Source organism: Eurytemora carolleeae, unplaced genomic scaffold (assembly GCF_000591075.1).
Source record: "Eurytemora carolleeae unplaced genomic scaffold, Eaff_2.0 scaffold216, whole genome shotgun sequence".
Taxonomy (NCBI): domain Eukaryota; kingdom Metazoa; phylum Arthropoda; class Copepoda; order Calanoida; family Temoridae; genus Eurytemora; species Eurytemora carolleeae.
In genome coordinates, this window is record NW_019396333.1 from 227,861 (window position 1) to 244,762 (window position 16,902).

Below are 16,902 nucleotides of genomic sequence, written 5' to 3' on the forward strand. Positions count from 1 at the left end.
TTTACAGCGCAGTTGAGATAAATTATTATATGGATTTTACATAGCTATTTACAAACGTAAATAATTAACAATATACAACGTAATTCAGGTTTACAGATATTGTGTTACATATTTATCGGAAAAATCTAATTATTTGCACATTTACAACTCTGAAAACATGATTTTTAAATATAGTTTTGATTCCAGAACTCAAAAATATTTGTTACGAAACTTAATTGATTTTACATTGTTTAAAACCTGAAAAAGGTTGATTTTTATGTAAATTAAAATGTTTAAAAGTTGAGTCAAAAACCTCCATAAGAATTGTGTAAAAGTTGAAAAAATTACATATCTCTTCATTCACATGAGGCAACAAGGTTTACATTGCCTTGGCAATGTAATATTCCCATCTATATTTATTGCATCCCTATTCCCTATTGCCTCCCAGTAAGGAAGAGTTACATATTTATTTTAAACAGCAAATTTTTGGAGGCACGGAAAACGGCAAATAGACTAATGTGCACGGGCAACGTCAGATACTTCTGCTATAATCTCAATATTTCAGTATTAAAAGTACGTATTCATTTTCAAAAACTATCAGACCACGTTGAAGAAAAGCTCCACAGCTGATCAGAATTACAGATTATTTCCGTTAATCATCCAAATCACTGCACAATTATTATCTATGCAAAAGTAACCTAATTCATGAAAAAAGTCTGCGGAAACATTTTCAAACATATGTTATAAAGTAAAAATTGATGGTAACTTCATTTTTAATATCTTTATCGTACTTATTATATAGAATATATATATAACAATTTCATCTAAGAAATTTGCAAAATAATATCTATATTTAAAAAGCTCATATATATATATAGTTTCGTAGATATATATCCAAACAAATGGACCAAAGGAAATAAGTCCTTGCCACAAACTCAAATTGTCTTATCTTTATATCTTTACAAACTGATGGTAACCTCAGATATTCCAAGTTTAGATTATTTGGTCGAACAAAATTCATAGTTTGAATTTTTAAGGTATACTATATTGGATTAGAAAATCGGAAATTGTACCAAAGACTCAAAAAAAATTTATTTCTCAAAATTAGATTTTTGTGAAAAATTCGAAGAAAATAATTTCAAGTGTTTTTTTAATTCCACAGGCAACGACGGGCACTAGTACTTTATATTTTTTTCTCATTATTTTAAAGTGTTGAAAATCGGCTTTTCACATAAATAATTAGACAAGGCGTTATGAAGGTGCTAAATCGTAAACGTAACCTCGGATGAAATGGACTACCACATATGCCATTCATGCAATTTATTAAGGCATTTCAACTACAGACCAGCAATATGTAAAAGAACAGACCTCAAAGGGACTGTCTTCAACTACAGACCAGCCATAAGTAAAAGAACAGACCTCAAAGGGACTGTCTTCAACTACAGACCAGCCATAAGTAAAAGAACAGACCTCAAAGGGACTGTCTTCAACTACAGACCAGCCATAAGTAAAAGAACAGACCTCAAAGGGACTGTCTTCAANCTGAAAACTAATATCTAGGTGTATTCTGAAAACTAATATCTAGGTGCAGTCTGAAAACTAATATCTAGGTGTATTCTGAAAACTAATATCTAGGTGCAGTCTGAAAAATTAACAGTAATAATGTTAGGACACTTTTTTCAAATCACATTGCTAAAAACTTCTAGAATTACCTAAAAATGTCTTTTTATTAAGATGTAAAACGAATAGACAAAAGACAGAAAAAAATTTACAGAAATGTAATATTTTGTGCAGTTTATGTTTATGTTTATAATAATTATTGATTTTACAAAAAGAGAAATTAAACAGTAGAAAAACATCTTTTCTTTTAGAAATTTGACAATTTAAATATATTATTGATTACAAAATAACCAAGTGTATTCAAAAGTATTCAGCAATTAAAACAACAAAAAACATGCTAACGAAAAGAGATGCGTATTTACAGACGAAATTTAAGGTTGAAAATTCAAAAAACATACAAAAATATTAAACATTTCAACTCCGTTATACAAGGGCTTTCATTTAAGATGTTTTATAATCTAACTTTCCAGGAAAGATTACTATTTATTTCAGAAAAATGTATTTTTTACAAAATTTTTAAGTTTTTAACACGAGTTTTGTACAATTTATTTATAATTTGTTAAAAAGAAACCTCTATTGGTATTGCGCGGGTACTACAACTATTAAGCTGTAAGTCATTTTTGCATTGTCATTTTTGCATTTTGTCATTTTTGCATTGTCATTTTTGCATTGTCATTTTTGCATTGTCATTTTTGCATTGTCATTTTTGCATTTTTGTCATTTTTGCTATATGCCTTAATGTTTGGCCCTTTTGTAGCCTGTTTAGCTTCGGAAGGCCTAACCTAACCCTTTAAAAAGTGAGAATTTTTTTCATTATTTACATACATCACGAACCAGAAATATATGCTATAGAAAAAAAACCTGCTCAAGTTTTGATTTTAGAAAGCCCAATTAAAACACAATCAATTGTGCACTGTACACAGAACATTTCACATTATAAATTATTGTTCAGCTATATTTTAAAACTATTTGGTATTGCTTTAAAGGGAGTGACTGGCAATGTTTGGTAGTTGAACTGAGAATGCAGTTTTGTAAAGATTTTTTTAGGATTCATTTGAGACCTATCAAACGTTTATACGGTGCACATTAGTTCAGCAACGAGATAAATTCAGTTTTTAAATCCTCCTTTATTGTCCATTCTGGAGAGATGATATTAAGAATTCTTTTGTCTTTTTAATAAGTCAATTTGTGACAAAAATGCGAAAGTAAACTAATTGGATGTTTATGGTCAGATTGAGAAAATAAAAATAAACTCTATTCATCGAAAATAACTAATCTTATTATTTTATTTCTTTATGTAATGTCTCATTGTTCACAAACATTTATGTAGGTTTTTATGCAATTGCTATTGAAAAGACCACATTTGAAGAATTTAAAGAAATCTAACAAATTTGTAAAGAATAAGAAATTCAATATGATGATTAAAAGAAAATAATTAATTCTAGCATCGATAAGATCTATTTATTGACATTTTTCTATTGAGAAATATGCTCCCAGGCATCCAATTAGTTTATTGTAGAATTTTTGTTACATTTTTGTCGTTTTTATTTAATAATTTCAAAAAATCGATTCTCAAAACGTAACCACCCAAATTGATGATTTTGAAAGTCGACTTTGCGCTCAAACTCAGGCGTTATTACATCATTGAAACGTTTTTTATGTATCAAATGAATCCTAAAAAATTCTCCGTAAAACTACATTCTCAGTTTAACTACCATACATTGCCGGTCGCACCCTTAAATGTTGTGTATCTATTCCACCGTTTTTTTGTTCTCTCTGTATGTTTAAAAAGAAAAAGTATCACACAGCAAAAATGACGTTTTCTATGTGTATAATTTTACAGGGAAAATGAGAATAGCGGAATAAAGTCGGATTTGGCCGATGAACTCCTCTCTCCCTCACAAAAAAGTGTATAAATTATATATTATTAAATAATTATATAATGATCTTCAAGTTGTTAAAGGCTTAGCTAGCAATATAAAATATATTCACGGTAATTTTAACCAGCTGTTTATCAGTCGGATGCTTCAATGATCATTCGGTTCTTGAATCTCCAGCAGATAGGACAGATTACAGGTAGGACGGATTACAGGTAGGACTGATTATAAGTAGGGCGGATTACAGGTAGGACTGATTATAAGTAGGACAGATTACAGGTAGAACGGATCACAGATAGGACGAATTATAGATACGTCAGGTTACAGATAGGAGGAAATACAGAAAGGACGAATTACAGGAAGGCCGGATTTCAGATAGGACGGATTACAGATAGGACGGATTACAGATAGGACGGATTACAGATAGGACGGATTACAGATAGGACGGATACCAGATAGGATGGTTGCAGGTAGGAAGAATTAAAGAAAGGACAGATTACACTATTTACAAGGTAAATGGATTACAGTTAGGACGAATTAAAGGTAGGACGAATTACAGTTAGGACAGATTACAGGTAGGACGAATTACAGTTAGAACAGATTACAGGTAGGACGAATTACAGTTAGGACAGATTACAGGTAGGACAGATTACAGGTAGAACGGCTTACAAGAAGGACGAATTATAGGTAGGACAGATTACAGATATATCAGATAACAGGTAAGTCAGAATAGGACAAGGCATGTTTTAGACGTAGGATATATCAGATAAAAAATATGTCGAATTATTTAATTACTTTTAAAACCAGAAAAAAGAAAATATATTCCACATTATTGATTGGATAAAGGTGAGATGGGTACCGTTGTGAATCGGGCATTGCCGACTTTGTATGAAGGGTCACTTGAAATTACGCTTACAGTGCCTTTTATCAAAATTTTAGATTTATCTCTTTTCAGGCAAAATGGAAGATTCTAAGCTATCAGGGATGAAAAAACAATTAGAAGAGCTTGAACTTGGAGTTCGTCAAACCCAGGTTAAACATTATACAGTAGAGACCTTTTCAACAAGGTCACGTCACACGTAACTAAAACTTTTGTATTTCTAGCTGCAGTCTAGCAAATAATAAACTTTAAAATTAATCAGTTTTACAATTATTTGATAAACCGGAAGAAAAACGTAATAAAACGTTTATCCAATCAACTTTTTCTTTAATGTTCCAAAACGTTATCCTTACATTTCCTGAAATTTCATTGCAAAGACGACATTTGAATAAGTCTGCAAAACAATTTAAAATATAGTACAACTTTATTCTGGTTCCTTAACAACAAATAAATGTAAATTCTGCGGAGCATCCCTTCTGGTAAAATTTTTACAAAAGAATTTACGCTCTAACTTTAAAATCATCACAGTAAAAAAGTCTCATCGGTATCAAATGAATCCAACATTTTTTCTCTATAATAAACTGCACTTTCAGCTAACTACCGTGTTTAGCCAGACACTCCCTTTAAGAGTTTTCTTGAAATTCAGATTGAACAGTTAAGCTTGATCAAGGAGTTAAATGTCGACGATATCTCCAGCAAACTAGATCGGGTACACAACAGTCAAGATCAGGTTAGAAATCCAACAGTCAAGATCAGGTTAGAAATCGAACAGTCAAGATCAGGTTAGAAATCCAACAGTCAAGATTAGGTTAGAAATCAAACAATCAAGATCAGATTAGAAATCCAAAAGTCAAGATCAGATTAGAAATCCAACAGTCAAGATTAGGTTAGAAATCCAACAGTCAAGATTAGGTTAGAAATCCAAAGTCAAGATTAGGTCAGAAATCCAACAGTCAAGATCAGGTTAGAAATGCAAAAGTCAAGAGTAGGTTAGAAATCATTAAAAAATTGAGAAGATACAGTGAGACCCATAAAACTGTGGAAAAGAAAGATGACATTTGCTAAATCTTCTGTTTATTTGATGTGATGTTGTGCTAATGCATGGTTTGAAATATAAATATTAATTGCTTAATTTGCTGTGTTCAATGAACTATTTGAAATCATAACTAGGGTTATGATACCCTCTGTAGTTTAGTTGAACTAGAAATGTGCTTAGAATTCCAATTTTTATGAAAAAAAAGGATTTTTGCCAGTTTTTTAAAAAACACAGCTTTCCGTAATTGTGATATAATTATTAACTGCTAAAATTATACAGTTAACTTTAAGTACAAAACTGCACATTTTTACATAGATGAATATTTCGGAATTAAGAACATGTCAAATAAAAATGTTTAAAAATGATATATTTCCACTTAGATAATTTTTGTTGATACTTATTGATCCAAAAAACATGAAAGATCGTCTTTAATCTTCAAAAAAATTGGTGGCATTTATATTTCTCTAGTTAAATAATTAAAACAAATACCATTAGTCCGTATATTTCCCAAATGCGTTCTTTTATGTCATGCTTGACGAATAAATGCCGCAAATTATTCCAAAAATTAAATACGATTTTTAAGTTATCCCTCAACTTTTATGTTTTGTAGAACACTCTTTATAAATATTTAATTCTTTTTTATATAAAAGATAATTTTCTATTTTTAAAACGTCATCTGTAGAACATGTTTATAATTAAAAAATTGAAATATTCTTCTTTTTGTCTAAAATTAAAAATACCAATTATTTAAGATATTAAAGTCCCTGAATCAGCTACGTGGTGACCTGATAATAATGACAAGTCGACTCTGTAGAACTGAACACAACTTCCTGGGGAATACTTTGCGAGGTAGGGATCATGCAGGGGAAGTTAGTTCCAAAACGGGATAATTGCCAATTTCTCACGTTTTGGAACTAAGTACCCCTGAACTCATTGGTCAAAAGAGATTTTAAAAAGTGCTTAAAGGGACTGTCGACCTTATTTCGAGTAGCTTTTCGTTTAAAGAGATCCCTTCCCGATTTACAACGGTGCTATTCAAACTTTTTTATAGAGATAATAAAAGATTTCACAATTTTAAGTTAACAATTTTCAACCATGAAAAATAAGGATATCTTCTTTAGTTAAATGAACGACTTGATGAATAACTCAATAAAAGGAGGATCACCTGAACTAACGTTGACGGTGGCCGAATTTTAGCCGCAGCTTAAATTTGAGACGCGGCTCAAATATGGATGGTTCCACTTAAAATTATATTCAATGTTTCAAGATTGAAGCCGGCGCTATTTTCGTTTAAATTTTTCAGCACAAACTAAACAAATGTTTTCATAACATTTTTAGTATTATCATTTTTTTGATATAAAATATGCAAGTTCTAGTCAGATTTTTAATGTTTTGATGATTCATGTTGTTATAGATGTTTTTTTAAACATTTAGTGATAAATCATGTAAATTTGTTTAACAATAAATTTACGTGAGATTTATAATTTTTTCAATGAACGATGTAAAGTTCTTTTTTTACAAAATTTGCCGAGTATTATCATTCTTTATTATGATTTTGTCTAGTTTTACAAAAAATAAATGTTAAAAAAAGGTTTGAATGATCGGTTGATAAGAGAGGATACCTGTGGTCCTGGATATCTATGTGTACTAGAGGCAACACCTTGGCAGATACCCCCTCAACTTCAGGAGGTTGTTACAACTTGCATACCCAAAAAGGGGGCAAAGGCCTTTACACTCCCTCCCCTTTCCGTAAATCAGAAAAAAATCTGGCCTACAAGTTAATTTTTCTGAGAGACGTTAGAGTGTGGATGTAATTTAAATTAACCCTCCCCTTACATACAGACAATTATGGGCAATAGCTTTCTTAGTTTTTTTTTTTCAGTCTCTACGCAGGCATTCCACCGTAATTATTTACTCTGGATCTACAAAATTCATCCCCCCTCTCTCTTTCTTGTAATTCGACGCGGCCTAAACGTAACAGAGTTTGGCCGCTGCCCTTTAAACATTTCAAAATTGTTTATTCAAAACATTTGCTTTCCTTACACAAAAAATGTATGCAAAAAATAGAAGATTCAAAAGCCATCGTATTAAACCGATCGTTTTTATTGTATAGTTTTTTCCTTATATTATTTCTTAATATAAAAAATTTGCAACTTTACTCGGATTTTTAAAATCAAATTTTAATTTTAAAACTAATTAAGATGATAGACGTAAGATTTGAGGGTTTTTTCCTCCTTTACCCCTGGATAAGAGACAAGAAAGCAAGAGATAATATCAAAAATATCTTGAAGGTAACAATTAGTTAATTAAGTAAATATTTAAACAAATAATATGGAATTGTAAATCTTGTGGGGAGACTCTCAACAAAGTTTTGAACTTGTGAATGGGACTGTAGACAATATTTCAAGTGACCCATTTAATCTCTAATTTACAGCGTTCAAGAAATTGTCATTTTATCATTATGAATGATAATTTCTGTCAATTTAATTGTTTGTTTTTGCTGCAAAAATAAAGACAACTCAAGTAACATTACTATCAATATTTAGATATTTCATTTAATCAAAATCGTCTATGAAAAAGTTTGTTATTAATTAAAAATGAAATGATTTGCCTATCCCTGCACTGGTTGACTGTTATCCCTGCACTGGCTGACTCCTATCCCTGGTCTGGTTGACGCCTATCCCTGCACTGGTTGACTCCTATCCCTACACTGGATGACTCCTATCCCTGCACTGGTTGACTCCTATCCCTGCACTGGTTGACTCCTATCCCTGCACTGGTTGACTCCTATCGTAACAGCTTTGTCTAATTAAGTATGAATTAGGTATGAATTATAGATTTTAAAGCTGATTACTTTCAATCGCGGTTTCTCTACAAAAGTGACTTGCCCATTTCTACTGCAGAAAACCATATTTGACTTATCAGAGTTAAAAACTTTCTAGAAAAACGACAATTTCTTCCAAATTAATGATTAGAGAAAGGTTTCAAGAGTACCGTTGCGCATCGGGCCCAGCGCCATCTTTAAATGGAGGGTCACTTGAGATTTCGTTTACAGTCTTTTTAAAGTGCATAAATAGCATTAAATTTATACATTGTTGTTCAGCTAAGTCTGGAAAATGGACCTCAGTTCAGATCAACTGTAAACAAAATTATGTATGAAAAAAGTAATGAATTTCTTGCGTGGAGAGCACAGATTAAAGAAAAGGTAAATTAAATTTTATTCATTACAAGCTGAAGCGCCTGGCTAAAAACATCTAATTTTGAATGAAAAAATATTCTAGTTTTTTTTAGCCTATGTTATATGTAGTATTTTCCACCGTTTTATGAGGTTCACTTCATGATAATTTGATTCAGATGTTCAGTGAATGGGAGAAGGTTCAGAAAATGAATTTCACCGAAGCGGCCATTTTCATCTTTCAGCAGTTCAAGAAACCAAGGTATTCACATTTTAAACAAACTTTAAAAAACTTTTTGTGTACCCATAAATAATGATGTGTCTTCACCGGGGCAAATTTTTTTCTGTATGCGTATCAAAATGATAAAAAATTCTTACTTAAATTTTTTAAAAAAAACGTATTGCATCGATAGAAAAATAATTTTGTTCTTGATTCTTGTATCATTTTGTTAACCGTTTGTTAAAATTCAATTAGATTTTATCAAAATGTTAGAAGATCCTATCAAACCAACATTTCTGTGTGAATGAAATAATATATTCAGTAATTTTTTAATTGCTTAAAAAAAATTCCTCAAATATAGTAAAAAAAGGAAATTGTCAATAGAAAAATAGTTTTTAAAAACATCTGTTTTACGAGAAATCTGAGCATAATTTCACTGAAAATCGTTTTATATATCTTTAGCATCTGGTTTCTATAATAACTGTTTATGAGTCATCAACTCCGTTTAATTCTTTAAAATCCGTACTTCAAGATTCAAGTACAACATTTTTTGATTAAAATCTAATGACATGAGAGCTAGAAGGAGGTATAGAGCATAGTACAGCAGGTTCTAGTACCTGGTAGAGCATAGTACAGCAGGTTCTATTTCCTCTACCTCTTTTCTTTAAAGGAGTTAATACTAAAGTTGTTTTTCGGATTTACAACGGTATCCTTTAAACCAAAGCCAGCTAAAAAACTGAGCTGAGAAATCCTTGTTTGTCTTGTTGAATACAGCAAAGTCGATAAAGAAAATTGTCAGAACCTTTAAAGATAAAAACGAAGAAATCTTACTCATTGTTACTCAATTAATGGTTTAAAGAGTTATTTCGATCTAAGTCATGAATTAAGGGTCACTTAAAAATACCGGTCATGAGATACAGACGGAGACATGTGACAATAATACTGTACTGCCATTGGTGGGAGTTCTGGTCACGTGATACGAACGTAATAATTATATTGTCAAATATATCTATTAAAGATAAAAAATTATTAAATTCAAATAATAATAGGAGTAAACATAAGTCACTCAGGCTCCTCTGGAATATCGTCGTTTTCAGATTGGTTGCGTATTTGCTGAAAAATATTTTTAAACCTACTATTTTTAAACAAAATTTTAAATAAATAGATTTTCGTTTATGATTTACACAATTTTATATCAATTTCTCGAGACAGGAACATCAGAAAGAACTCTTATTGGTCTCGATTAACTCCTAAAATGTTTATGTTTCAGCGTATACCCCATTTCATTTTTCCTTTACAGTTTCTTTAAGTTAGCTCAGGACCGCGGAAAATTTGGACTGACTTTAAGGGGGAAGTAGCCCCCCCCCCCAGCACACAGCAATTGCGCTATTATTGCGCAATTGCGAATGGAAACCCTAATTATTATCCATTGTGAAACTTTTAAAAAGACACAATTAAAAGCTTGAATTATTTATCTCAGAAGACCAGAAGAGGTGCTGTCAACAGAACTCTACGCGGAGCATATGATTGAGGTACAGTATTACCTAAAAAGTGTACACAACCCCTATCCCTCGTACCTTGAGTATGCATACATTAGTTGGATGATTTTAACTACAATCAGAAATTTAAAAAAAGAATTATCACACAGCTCATGTCTTTAATAGCCTCAAATAAAAATGATTTAGGGAAATTAAAAGGATTGCTCGTGCACCCTTTTCAAAGTAAGCAAACACCCCAAATTTTTACAGTAAAAAGTTATGCATAAGCAATGGGATATTTTGCTGGTCAAATTGATCAAAAGGCCACGAGAATATAAATAAATGTTTTAAATTCCAAAAATATCTTTTTAGAATTTAATCGTCTGTGAATTTTTGAAAATGAAATTATGTGCAGAGAGGGCGGTTATTCTGTCCATTTTTTAGGCAAAAAATGCATTTTTATGTTAGTTTAATAAAACAACATTTCACCATAGTAGCAAATTCTAAGATTAAATTTTGTTAATTTCTTTTTAAATATTCAGATGAAAGAAAATTTATATTTTTCAATTTCTTTATTTTCCATTTTAGGTTGGTCAATACCTTATCAGGAAAAGAATACGGAATAGCAGCAAAGAACTAGATAAAAGTGCAGAATTAAAGGTATTGAATCTCAACTGAAAACTTTTTTATAGAAGGAATTATACACAATGTTAATCCCTTTAAGGGAAGATATGCCAAATTTGTAATGGTCAAAATATTGATGATTTAGAATTTAACAAGTGCGATATTATTTAACATAGAAGAAATGTAACGTTTAAAATTGAAATTTAAAATATACTTATTATCATACTGATATAAAACACGAACAGGATATGAACAGTTATATTTATAACTGAATCATTTAGATTTCTAATTTCATTCATACTTCATCTTTGGAAATACTCCCTTTAGTAACATGTACCCTCCTTTATCTTTGAAAATACTCCCTATAATAACATGTACTCTTCTTTAGCTTTGGAAATACTCCTTTTAATAACCTGTACCCTCTTTCGTCTTTTCAGATTAAACCCTTTAATAACATGTACCCTCTTTCATCGTTTCCGAATAAACCTTTTAATAACCTGTACCCTCTTTCATCTTTTCCGAAAAAACATTTTAATAACCTGTACCCTCTCTCATCTTTTCAGAATAAACCCTTTAATAACATGTACCCTCTTTCATCTTTTCTGAATAAACCCTTTAATAACCTGTACCCTCTTTCATCTTTTCCAAATAAACCCTTTAATAACCTGCACCCTCTTTCATCTTTTACAAATAAACCCTTTAATAACCTGTACCATCTTTCATCTTTTCCAAATAAACCCTTTAATAACCTGTACCCTCTTTCATCTTTTCCAAATAAACCCTTTAATAACCTGCACCCTCTTTCATCTTTTCCAAATAAACCCTTTAATAACCTGTACCCTCTTTCATCTTTTCCAAATAAACCCTTTAATAACATGTACCATCTTTCATCTTTTCCGAATAAACCCTTTAATAACATGTACCCTCTTTCATCTTTTCCAAATAAACCCTTTAATAACCTGTACCATCTTTCATCTTTTCCAAATAAACCCTTTTTTTCCTGTACCCTCTTTCATCTTTTCAGAATAAACCCTTTAATAACATGTACCCTCTTTCATCTTTTCCAAATAAACCCTTTAAATTTTTTTTGTTCAGGTAAACACAAGTAAGTTCTGGTATGAAGTGAACAAGAAGGTGACAGATCTTGACCGAAATAAGAGCTCTGATTTTGACCCAACCAAGAGCTCCTATCTTGACCGAACTAGAAGTTTCAATCTTTACCGAAGAAGGAGTTCTGATCTTGAACAACCCAGTAGTTCCGTTTATGATAGAACTAGGAGCTCCAATCTTGACCGAAGCAGGAGTTCCGATCTTGACCGAAGCAGGAGTTCTGATCTAGACCGAACTAGGAGCTCCGATCTTTACCGAACCAGGAATTCCGATCTTGACCGAACTATGAGCTCCGATCTTGACCGAACTATGAGCTCCAATATTGACCGAACTAGGAGCTGGATCAAACCTACGGAGAAGATTATGGAGCTCCTGCCAAAGAACTTAATGGAGAAGATGGACAAAGATTCCCAGTACAATTCTGCGTCTTCTCTTCACAACATTTTGCTGGTATCTCTTAAATTCTTTGCAGTAGAAATATTCATTTTTGATTCAGTTGTTATACTTATCAGCATTTGCACGGTAATGGTTTACTATTGCAGAACAAGTTTAAAATAAAGAGACCTAGGTGATTTTGAAAGTATCGTCCTTGGGTAACCCTGTCATAAATTCCAACATATCTATTTTTAATTTTGTGCAAAAAGTTGACAAGATTATTTTCGAAAGGAATTGATTTATCGCTACAAACTCTAATTTTTCCATCCATGGATACATATTTGCAAAATTATTAATTTTTTAACTATGAATTATTATGATTTCACCTCCAGGCTAGGTAGTGAAGATGTAGAATTTATGTTTGTAGTAAAAATGAGATCTTCTGTCATTGTCTTTGGCGCGGCTAAGGCTGGTTTTTTAAGTCTTCGCAAGGTGAAGTGAATAGTTCATTAAAGTTCCAGCCTCTAATCTCCAACTTTTTTTACAGGAGGAGGATGAAGACGATCTGAAAGCTGACGATCTTGAAGCTGAAGATCTAATAAGATCGACAATTGGAACTGTAGCTGCTAATTAACACTGAAGAAGCTATTGAATCTACATGAAAACAGGGGAGGATCAGTAACATTTTGAAAGCTAATGACAAAACTGTAGTTGATCAATAACATTCAGAAGCTAATGTTATTAGATCGACAACGAAAACTGTAGCAGCTAATTAACACTTTAGAAACAGTAGCTGCTAATTAAAAAGCTTATGATCAAATAAAATCTACATCAAAATAATTGCGAATCCAATAAAATTAGTAGCTGATTAGTAATATTTTGAAAGTTGATGGTCAAATGATCTATTATCAAAACAGTGGCTGATCAATGACATTTAGAAGCTAATGATCAACTGATCTACAGTTAAAATCTTAGCTGGTCAAAAACATTTTAAAAGTTAAATAAAATTTACATCAAAAAAATCGAGGATCATCAACATTATCTGATTAATAACATTTCAGTAGATAATGATCAAATGATCTACAATTAAAACATTATCTGATTAATAAAATTTCGGTAGATAATGATCAAATGATCTACAATCAAAACATTATCTGATTAATAACAATTACAAGCTGATGATCAAATTAAATTCCCAATCAAAACACTTCATTATTATATATAACCAAAACATATATCTACAGTTTGTCCTTCATAACATGAAAATGTTAAGATTTAAAACAATAATTTTTAATATGCAGTAAACAGACTAGTATTGCATGTTAATGTTTTGTTTAAGTCCTGCTAAAGCAATTTTTCCATGTTTAAAGGGACTGTAAGCAATTTTTAAGTGACCCTTCGTACAAAGATGGCAATGCCCGATTTACAACGGTACCCTGGAAACCTTAATCTGAATAAAATGTGGAAGATACAACCATTTTATTTAAATCATTTCTACATTGCTTCTTATAGCAGGGAATGCGCAAATAACTTTCGCAGAGAACCCGCAAATAAAAATAAACATTTTAAAGAAACAAAAGCATTGATATCTAATTTATTTCATGTCTATTATATTGTATGTGTAGCATGTTTGCGTGTTATCAACCTATTTCTTTGTTTAATATTTTTATCAATTAATTAAAAAAATATTAAATTTTCAACATTTGCTTGTTCAGATTTTTTTTATTCTTGCATGTTCAATATGTGCTTGTTGAGCAAAATCATATACAGCAAATTCTTGTTCAGTAAAATCATGTTACGTAAAATCATGTTCACTAAAATCATGTTACGTAAAATCATGTTCACTGAAATCATGTTACGTAAAATCATGTTCACTGAAATCATGTTACGTAAAATCATGTTCACTGAAATCATGTTACGTAAAATCTTATAAAAATATAAGAAATATGATTCGCCAGTCGCCACTGCCTCCTTCTAATGGAAACGAATTCTTGCTGCAAACTCTGATACTTTAATCTCTTTATCTGTGCAGCCTCAAACCGACGTGTGTGGACCTTTGATATTTCAAACTATTAATATTGTTAGATCAAATAGTCTAAGTTTGAAATATCAAATGTTTACACCATCAGATTTCAAAGATGTAGGAATTAATTCAGAGTATGTGACAAGAATTCAGTTCCTTTCGCTACACTTCCTTCAACTTCCATTCGTTTTTCCGCATCAACTCCTTTTTCCCATTTCTTGGTCCTTTCTATTAAAAATATACAGATGTATCATAGACAAAAATGCATTTTTTGAATGTTTAAAAATAAATTCTTCAATATACAGTGAGAGTCCCATAAAACTGTGAAATAGGAATTCGACTGTTAGTCTCTAGACAGATAGTTCAGCAAGTACAATAGAAATGGACCAATTAAACACAAGTGTTAAATATAACAAGAAAAATGATATTTTCTCCTATATATAAGTTGACATGTTTTCCAGGATTAAATAAAAAATTGTAAAAACAGAAAATAAAGAACATATAAAATTGAACTTATTTTACTGTTAGATAAGCACTTAAGTCTAAAATTATCATTTTTATTAATAATTTTGTCGGACATAAAAAGTGAATTGACACTTGTGACGTCAGACGGTCAGAATACAGCTGTACTGAGAGTACAAATTCTACGTAATCTATTGTACTATAGAATCTATTTGGTTTAAGTAAAATTATTTGCTTTAGAGCAAAATAAAATAAACAGAAGATTGCTTAAAAGTCATTTTACAATTTCATAGTGTTATAGGTTCCACTGAATTTACTGTTTTAAATTCTAAATATCTAATATCCTAATAATCATATGTTGAATAATTGTGATTTTCTAAAAATTAATTGTAATTCATTTATTTTAATAAAGGATTAAAACACTTGTTCTTCACTAGTAAACTCAACTATCTAGCTTAAAGTTTAAAACATTTCATTCTTTTACTTTAAGACCATAAACAAGGTTATTAAACTTTAAACTAATTTGCATACAGACATTTCTTGAAATAAACTTTGATCTTTTAATGGAAAGGACTGGTTTAAATTTGGTCAAACTCAAATAATAAAATTTCTTGTATTTAAGATAATAACGATTGACAGTTACTCACTTTTATTATTGTTACTATTGTTCTAGGGGGGGGCTACACCCCCCCCCTTTTACAGGTATAGGGGGCACTGCCCCCCATGCCCCCCTGTATACGCCTTTGGTATACATGTACTTTGTGTGTGTTTAACGTACAAGGTGTTTACTGTGTATGTACAGCAAAGGGTTTGTGAAAAACCATGAATTCTATGATGACTTTGATAAAGCATCTGTCACAAATACTGAATACACTTTTTATAAACTTTCTAACAGTCGGCTCACGCTAACTACGTTGAAATCTCTGAACCAACAAACCAAACCTAGGACTACACATTACTTTCTAATTTATAAATTAAATTGTCTTGGCTGACAACTTTACTGTCTGTGCTGACTACTTTCTTATCTGGGCTGACAACTTTATGGTCCTTATGACTTTACGCAAGCACTCGCATCCCTGGTACGACTTTGCGACCTCTGTAACTCATTTAGTTTTTATTTTCAAAGAACGGAGTTATGCTTTGAGAAATGCAAAAAAACACTTTAGTTTATTGCGGGAAAAAAAGTCGTAAGTTATCATCTGAGCTTAAAACTTTAGAATGTGGATAAATAGATTAATGCTTAATCCTCTCTTTTTCTTAATATCGAGCTAGTCTATCCTAATCTTGTACTTGTATCCTGAAAAGTGTATAAAATTCAACTAATCAGAGTTGCGTATGTGAAGCCGATAAATTTGAAATTTTTCGCGCCATTTAAGATTAATATACAGAAACGGGAGGAATTCTCTAATTTCAAAAACCGGTTTTTGATGTTTCTCTACTATATCCAAGAATGAACGATTTAAGAAGATAATCAAAAGTGTGTCCATAAGATACTCAGATTAAGTAGTCGGGATTAAGGATATCTCATTCTAAAGTTTTCAGCTCTGTAGACTTTTCAATAGACATCTACAGTCCTTTATAGTAGAAATAGACTATAGAGACCATTATAGGCAGTCTCCTTAAGTCTTAGCTGATAATTTTTTTTTATTTCACGAATTTTGTAATAATTTCTAATTCAATACCTATATAATTTATTGGTCCAATCTCTCCTTGCATTTTACGAATAAAGGAGACTTTTAACCAAATCTGATTTTTACAACAATCTATAGTAAATAATTTAACTCTTGAAAATGTTATACCACCGAAAAGTTGGTCGAAGAAGCAATAGTCTGAATTTCCTCCGAATGTCAGAATAACCAAACGGTGCTTCAGCAAAAACTCCATAACGTCACATTTTTCATATTAACCCTTTTACAGATTATAGGTGTATACCTTGCCCAATATAGATAGATAAATAGATAGATAGACAGATAGATAGAGAGATAGATAGATAGATAGATAGATATATAGATATATAGATATATAGATAGATAGATAGATAGA

At 31.1% G+C, this 16,902-nt stretch overlaps 1 protein-coding gene across 1 annotated transcript; it reads left to right on the forward strand.

Annotated features, from left to right (window-relative positions):
- Positions 1-3,649: 3,649 nt before the first annotated feature.
- LOC111701132 (uncharacterized) lies at positions 3,650-15,267 on the forward strand. Its single transcript, XM_023472296.1, has 12 exons — positions 3,650-3,675; positions 4,432-4,508; positions 5,003-5,086; positions 6,145-6,241; positions 6,984-7,081; positions 7,594-7,683; positions 8,496-8,597; positions 8,747-8,829; positions 10,268-10,319; positions 10,854-10,925; positions 11,985-12,449; positions 12,922-15,267. The coding sequence occupies exons 2-12, from the start codon at positions 4,437-4,439 to the stop codon at positions 13,006-13,008; spliced, it is 1,302 nt and encodes a 433-aa protein (XP_023328064.1). The 5' UTR covers positions 3,650-3,675; positions 4,432-4,436; the 3' UTR covers positions 13,009-15,267.
- The last annotated feature ends 1,635 nt before the right edge of the window (positions 15,268-16,902 follow it).